The sequence below is a fragment of the Triturus cristatus genome, chromosome 2_2, assembly GCF_964204655.1.
Source record: "Triturus cristatus chromosome 2_2, aTriCri1.1, whole genome shotgun sequence".
Lineage (NCBI taxonomy): Eukaryota > Metazoa > Chordata > Amphibia > Caudata > Salamandridae > Triturus > Triturus cristatus.
Genome location: NC_140582.1, coordinates 336,423,648 through 336,430,687, shown reverse-complemented (window position 1 = coordinate 336,430,687; position 7,040 = coordinate 336,423,648). Strand labels below are relative to the sequence as shown.

The 7,040-nt window shown below is 45.4% G+C and overlaps 1 protein-coding gene across 1 annotated transcript; it reads left to right on the top strand.

Annotated features, from left to right (window-relative positions):
- The first annotated feature begins 271 nt into the window (after window positions 1-271).
- On the top strand, window positions 272-6,549 carry LOC146862252 (cis-aconitate decarboxylase-like). The gene is made up of 6 exons (XM_085643253.1): window positions 272-489; window positions 2,171-2,225; window positions 2,700-2,887; window positions 3,947-4,039; window positions 4,336-4,541; window positions 5,036-6,549. Exons 1-6 carry the CDS (start codon window positions 469-471, stop codon window positions 5,955-5,957), a joined length of 1,485 nt encoding a protein of 494 aa, XP_085499379.1. The 5' UTR covers window positions 272-468; the 3' UTR covers window positions 5,958-6,549.
- The last annotated feature ends 491 nt before the right edge of the window (window positions 6,550-7,040 follow it).

Genomic DNA, 7,040 nt, shown 5'->3' with positions numbered 1-7,040 from the left:
GCGACATGGACACTGTGGATCAGTCTGTGGTCTCTTCCATGGATTTCCCACGGGCCACTCTCTCTGGTCTTTTCTACGTTATTTCCTACAGGAATTTCCCAGATGTCTCCTTGGTCTTTCCCAGAGGAAGACACCTGGCTCTGGTCACACCTCTCCCTCCCCTTTTAGTGACGTCACTCCACACAGGGCTCCCCTGCGGGGATCTCAAGCGCCTCTTCAGCCTATATAACCTCTGTCAGGAGAGAGCAACAGCATCAGCCAACACCAGGAGCTCACCTGCCCCTGCCTGCCAGCACCAGAGAGAGCGAGGCAGAGCGAAGGACTGTCCCAGGACAGAGACAAAAGAGACACCTCTCCGGTCGACAGAGATAGACTGCGGGGCTCAGGAGGTCCATCTCGAAAGACAGAAACTGATTGCACAGACAGGGAAAGCTTCTCCCAGGACAGAGGCAGACACCAGTGCGGAACATGCTTCAATGCGCCTTCCAGGTGAGACCCTGCTACAGGCATCAGGTTTTGGCCCCTCTAATGGATGGATCTGTATATTTTTCGTCTGCTTGGGAGGCATACTTTATTTCCCTTCTCCACTTAAATTTGTTGAAAGCCTTTCTCTCGATCTCGCTATTCATGTATTTGTTTTTATAGAACGATATATTTTAAAATACAACAGACAGTGCATTCACCTATTAGATAATGTATGTGGCTGAATTACTGCCTTAATTTGTGTATTCGTTTTTTTCATCTTGGCATTCTCATGCTTTTTATGTACTTTTTATATTCTCACAATTCTTAACACGTTTTTTCATTTTAAAATATACGTTTGTGAATAAAAGGAGAGCGCCTTTTATTCTTGCCTTGCCTTGTGTTGTAATATCGCCAGGTCTGAGACCATTCGTCACGTGTTTCTGTGATGTTCATAATATGGACGTCTCTGTCTCCCGTGATCATTGCAGAAGCATCCTGGGTAGTTGAGGTCTGTGAGAAGATGTTCACCAAATTGGGGCTTTTATCATGCGGGATAATTCTCAGAAATGCGGCAGTAATATTTAAAGCGCCTACGGGTTTTGCTGCAGTTCTGTTGTTTGTAGCGCTGTTGCTGTTATCAAGCACAGCCTGTGAAGCACAAACTGCTCGTTAAAATGCAGTATTAGCAGCAGCAGATTGCACTGAAAGGAGTTTGGGACTTTATTGTAAGTATTTGTTTCCCAAAGTAGGTGTAATAATGCACAACGTACACCACGTAAACAGTGTTTGACAATAGCCAGAGGTTCTCGAGGCATCCCTGAAGGGGAATTGTTCAAACAACATTTTATTTTAGCCGATCATAAAACTGTGCCCATATAGATACGGGGTCCCGGGTGGCATGCATGTGCCACTTGATACATAGTGCCTCGGAGGGACACTGTGGCCCAAGAGACATTGTCTTTCTCGCATCTACGGCAGAAGCACAATAAAGAGTTTCACTCTGTGCCCGCTGATATCATGCTTCACACGGCTTCTCTGCCAACACCCAATCAGAATGCTTGCACCAGAACAGCGACCACCTGTTGTATGTGGTACTAAACTGGCATAATTTCACAGTCTGCTGGCATCACAGGCCAAAAGACCAGCATCCTTAGACATAGTGCTGCGATTAGATGTGTGCCAGCTTAAGGTGCTGGCATAATATGGCACAATGGTTCCTGTAATGCCAGGGTACTTGCATCATATGTCAGTGTGCTGACTTCATATGCCAAGGTGCTGGCATCATTTATCAGAGTCCTCCCTGGGTGCTGCTGCTGTTGGTCCCCCTGTGATGGTGTGGCTGTGGTGCCAGTGCTGCAGCTCTATGGCTGTTTATACTCCATGCTGTTCCTGTTGATATGCCAGGCAATGTGCCATGCTGGGACTGACATCTCATGCTCTAACAGTGAGTTACTTATATGCCAGGCTGAGACTGCCCATGGACCAAGATGAAGTTGCTTGTTTGCTAATCTTGGACTGCAGTTTAACAGATTGCACTTGCTAGCTGTGAAAACCCTTGAATATCTCCTGTTATTTCCCCTTCTCTGTCCTCCTCCCTTTCTCGACTCTGGTGCCTTGTGTTCTTCTCTTTTAGCCCTGTCCACTCCCTTCCACGCTCTTATACAATGAAACAACTCGGCTAATTATGCTTTCTCCCTTCTTTCAGAAACCACGCGCCATCCTCAGACTGTCCAGACAGGTGCACACAGCGGCGGTGGAAGGTAAGTGTTTGGTGCATGCACTACCCTTGGTCTGAGGTCACGCTGATTCTTTTCTGCCCAGTTACTGGTTCTGATGTCCGATCCCCTGGTCTGAGACCGCTCTCTATATATTGGTCCCAGTTACTGGTTCTCGTGGAACTCTCCCTGTTATGATGCCGCTTTGTATACCCTGGGCCCAGTTACTTGTTCTGATGCCACTCTCCTCGTGCCCGGATCGCTCTGTATCCCATGGGCCCAGTTACAGGTTCTGGTGTCACTCACCCTGACTTGGGTCCCTTATGCCATGGTCCCAGTTTCTGGTTTTGGAGCTGCTAGCACTGGTTTGAGTTTGCTATCAGTCTAGAACTCCAAGAGCCCTGGGTAAAGATTGTCCCATATAAACAACATCTGGTTCTGGCCCAGATCAGCTGGATTTGTGTCTGATGCCAACCCAGAATGCTTATAGTTCTGATCCTGTCTCTTCTCTTTATTCAGTGCTGGAGGGGAGCCCTCTGGAGAAGGCGGTCACTAGCAGCTTTGCTTCCTTCATACATGGAGTCCAGACAGATCACCTGTCCCAAACTGTGCGGCACCGAAGCAAGCGCATGATCCTGGACAGCATCGGCGTTGGACTGGTGGGAAGCACGACCCATGTGTTCAACATCGCCCTGGGATACTGCCAGGTAAGAGGAGACATTGAACACACTAAACATCATACCATGCGAAATACAACAATTAAAAACCCTTTTTCGGCCAAGAGTGTGACTGTATCCCCGTGATCCTGCTCTGTAAAAGGCTACAGTCACCACAGCGTGGAACACACCAAAGAACACTAATGTAAAATCCATCCATTAAAGCCCTCTATTCCAGCAATGGACACCATCTACCTTTGATCCAGCCTGAGACATGGGCCAAAGCAAGCCCACCATTCGCCCCCCAGCAATTAAAAACCTACTATACCTAATTTCCTTGAGACCTTATGAGTTAAAAGCAGACAGGCTCTGAGCCAAAAAGCACACCAAGGATTACACGTCCATTAAAACCCTGTACATCAGCAGAGTGCACCATCACCCAGGAGTCATGTCAGTCAAGGTGAGGCTGGTAGCAAAATGAACAACACATCTTGTAACACACAAGCATTTAAACACCCTGCATTCACCCAGAAAGTTAGCATATCTTTGAACTACTCAGAGAGAAAAGGAGGCATTGACTTAAAACCATGTCTCAGGATTCAAACCGTCCCTTAATCAAAACCCCTTTGAGACTATCGTTGTTCAGTATCACCATGAGAATTTACCTGGTTATCCGAATCTTGGATCTTACCAAGCAACACACCATGAACCCCTCACCCATTAAATAACCCTCTAGAACACCAGTGTGACCATCTCACTGGAATAACAGATAAGAGAGAAAGACAAAGTCACAAAATCCACTATTATTTACTCATCCACCATGAAATACTCACCCACTAATCACACCCCAGGCTGCCTTCAGATGTTAAGCCATTAACTGTGGACTATGGTACCTAAATAAACATTGCAACCTCTGATCCACTGTACAACTGTCCTTCAGAAACACTACATCTACTCACAGAGACTCCTTACCTGCTCCTGCATTTCTTCTAAGACACACCACAACGTATGAGGTTGAATCATCCTGTGTTTAGAGTTGAATAACCCACATTCGCACAAGCTCTGTTGTTCCACCACTGTTGATTTCTAACTTAATTCTTTCTCCAACAGGACATGTACTCCTTGTCTGCCATCAGCTCTGTGTACGGAAGGAAAGGATTGAGACTCCCACCTACGCTGGCTGCATATGTCAATGGAGTAGCGGTAAGGATTTTGAAAGCTGTCAATCACTTTATCAATAAATCATAGACTAAGAGCGATGAGTTTGTGAGAATTTTACTTAAATGCTGTCCCCACCAATGTAAAATCCTGTCTGTTTCCACTTCTGTAAAGAGTCTGTATTGGGCAATGGCACAGTCAGTCAACCAAATCTTAGAATATGAATCCTACACTTTTGTAAATTGTTTCCATAGGTCGATGACACAATCTCTCTGCTTAACATCACATCCTGACCGACCCTTCTTTAAAGACCTTCTAATCCTCTACTTCTCTTCTAACAGAGTCACTCCATGGACTTCGATGACACTTGGCACCCTGCCACTCACCCGTCAGGTGCTGTGCTGCCGGCACTAATGGCTGCCACACAGATGTTGCCCGTGGGTTTCCGACCCAGTGGCTCAGACTTTCTGTTGGCATTCAACGTGGGCATCGAGGTGCAAGGAAGACTCATGCGTTTCTCCAATGAAGCCAGCAATATCCCTAAAAGGTTTGTATGATAAGCACAAAGGGCAGAAATATCCTATGGCCAACAAATGATGCCCATAGGGGGCTCCAGTATCTCCCGAGCGTGGTTATGATGCTGAAAGACAGTAGAAATATTCAATGTTCTAAATGTGAGATCCATAAAGAGAGGGAATGTTATGATGCGTGTCTGACGGGGGCAAAGGGCAGAAATATCTGCAAGAGGAATCTGTGATTCAAACAAAATCATGTATGTGGATAGCACACAGTACAATGTAAACATGGTAACATTTATTTTTCTGCTCACTGTAACTAGATTAAACTAGTTTGTGTCTAATGCTTGATTAGATCCTAGCATTTTTTTCTCTGTTTCCTTGTACTGCATGATAGCATTACTGTCTGACATGCTTTAAATATATTTCCATAATTCACACTTATTGTTAGCATTACCCCTCTTTTAAATCTGTTTTGGTATTATCATTATTCAATGTCTGACACAGATCTTTGTGTTTCCTTCAGGTTCCACCCTCCTTCGGTTGTTGGCACTATGGGCAGTGCTGCTGCTACAGCAAAACTCCTTTCATTGAATGCAGAACAATGTGCCCATGCTCTGGCAATTGCTGCCTCTCTGGCAGGGGCACCTATGGCCAATGCGGCAACTCTTGCCAAGCCTCTCCATATTGGCAATGCGACCCGCTTTGGGATGGAAGCAGCACTTCTGGCTGCCCGTGGGATGGAAGCCAACCCACTTATCTTGGACGATGTGCCCGGCTGCTCTGGGTTCAGTGCTTTCTATGGTGACTACCATCCCTCGGCCCTGGCAATGCCAGATCAAGATTACAGCTTTCTCTTGGAGAAGCAAGACATCGCCTTCAAGAGGTTCCCAGCTCACTTGGGCATGCACTGGGTGGCAGACGCTGCCATCTCAGTCAGAAACCGAGTCACCAATATAACCGGCTCCTTTAACCCTGCTTCCATCCGCACTGTTCTTCTGAGGGTCCCAGTCTCCAAGTATATCAACAGGCCCTTCCCAGAGTCTGAGCACGAGGCGCGACACTCCTTCCAGTTCAACGCCTGCACTGCTCTCCTCGATGGCGAGGTGGGCATCTCTTCCTTCAGTGAGGACAGCCTTAGGAGACCAGACCTCATCAACCTATTGAAGAAGGTGGTAGTGGAGCACCCTGAAGACAATGTAGCTAACTTTGACAAGATGTACGGAGAAGTAGTGCTGCTCCTGGAGAGTGGAGAGATCGTGACCGGCAGATGTGACACCTTCTATGGACACTGGAGGAAGCCCCTCAGCCAAGAATCACTCCATGAGAAGTTTCTGTACAATGCTACCCATGTGCTCCACCAAGACCAGGCACAAGCAATTATTGAGGTGGTGAAGGAGATAGAAAGCCTTACAGACTGTTCACAACTGGCATCCTCCCTGCAGTAAACAAGTTCAATCACAATTCATACCTCTCGCAAAGTGGGAGTAAAACTTTAAATGAACCACCAGGTGCAATTATCTTTGCATTATCTAGTTTTACACAAGATTGAAAATCGACCCAAGGAGAGGGATGTGACCAATTCATTCTATAAAACGACGAGCGTCAATTATGTCCTCTCCTTTCATGAAAGGTGCTGTTTTGTCTCACAGTACAGTGAGGTCCCCTTTTAACCTAATACAAATATAGAAGCATCTGGCTGGCCAGAAGCAATAAGATTACGTTTCCTAGTAACTCATCAGTACTTTGTAAGGACTGTAAAATGCAATTTGTATTTATTGTTATGTATTATTTGTGTATTTATTGTTTAAAAAAATGTGAACTCATCTCACTGAAATACCACTTCTTTTCCAACTAAGTGATTCACCCCTAGTGGCCAAAGATAGGACGAGCTGGATCTTCAATATTGCTCTTGTACAGAATTCTCCTTGTGCCGCGCTCTCTTATGTGTATTTTTCTAAAAACACTGGACAAAATAGGTCACTGCAAGGACTTTCTATTTCAATCTCTCATGTTCGTCAGTGAAACGTATTTTGTGCTTTCTGTGGTTATTTAATTTTGAATAAACTTTCTGAATTTATTGTACAGTGATTGTAATTTTTGATGTGTAAAGCTGCTGACATTTTAAGATGCTACCTTACAAGGTGGCCACGGCTTGGTGACAGTGAGACTTGATTCTCTCACACACGGACGTTACATATGAAACTCTCTTTTTCAGCTGTTGCTCAACATGCTAGCCCTCCTACTAGAGTTTCACAACCATCCCTGTTTTTAGAAACTTCCCTTGTAAGCGCAACTACTCATATAACAGCTGGAATATACATATCTGAACAAGTACCAAAGATTGATCCAATCATGGCACACATTTTAAATGTTAACATTTATCGGCTGTTGCCATACAGTTCGCACCACTGTGGAAGTTCTGGTGCAATGTGTGTTGGAAAGTGGAGCATACTGTTAATCAAACATGTGGGAAATACACAGAAAATCATACATTTTGCCAACCTATTCTGTGAGCCATTCCACTCAAT

Excerpts from the sequence above, each read along its gene's own strand:
- LOC146862252 (XM_085643253.1), top strand. The coding sequence starts at position 469 with ATGCTTCAATGCGCCTTCCAG. Across the intron at positions 4,040-4,335 it reads CATATGTCAATGGAGTAGCG|AGTCACTCCATGGACTTCGA; the intron begins GTAAGGATTTTG and ends CTCTTCTAACAG. Across the intron at positions 4,542-5,035 it reads GCCAGCAATATCCCTAAAAG|GTTCCACCCTCCTTCGGTTG; the intron begins GTTTGTATGATA and ends TGTTTCCTTCAG.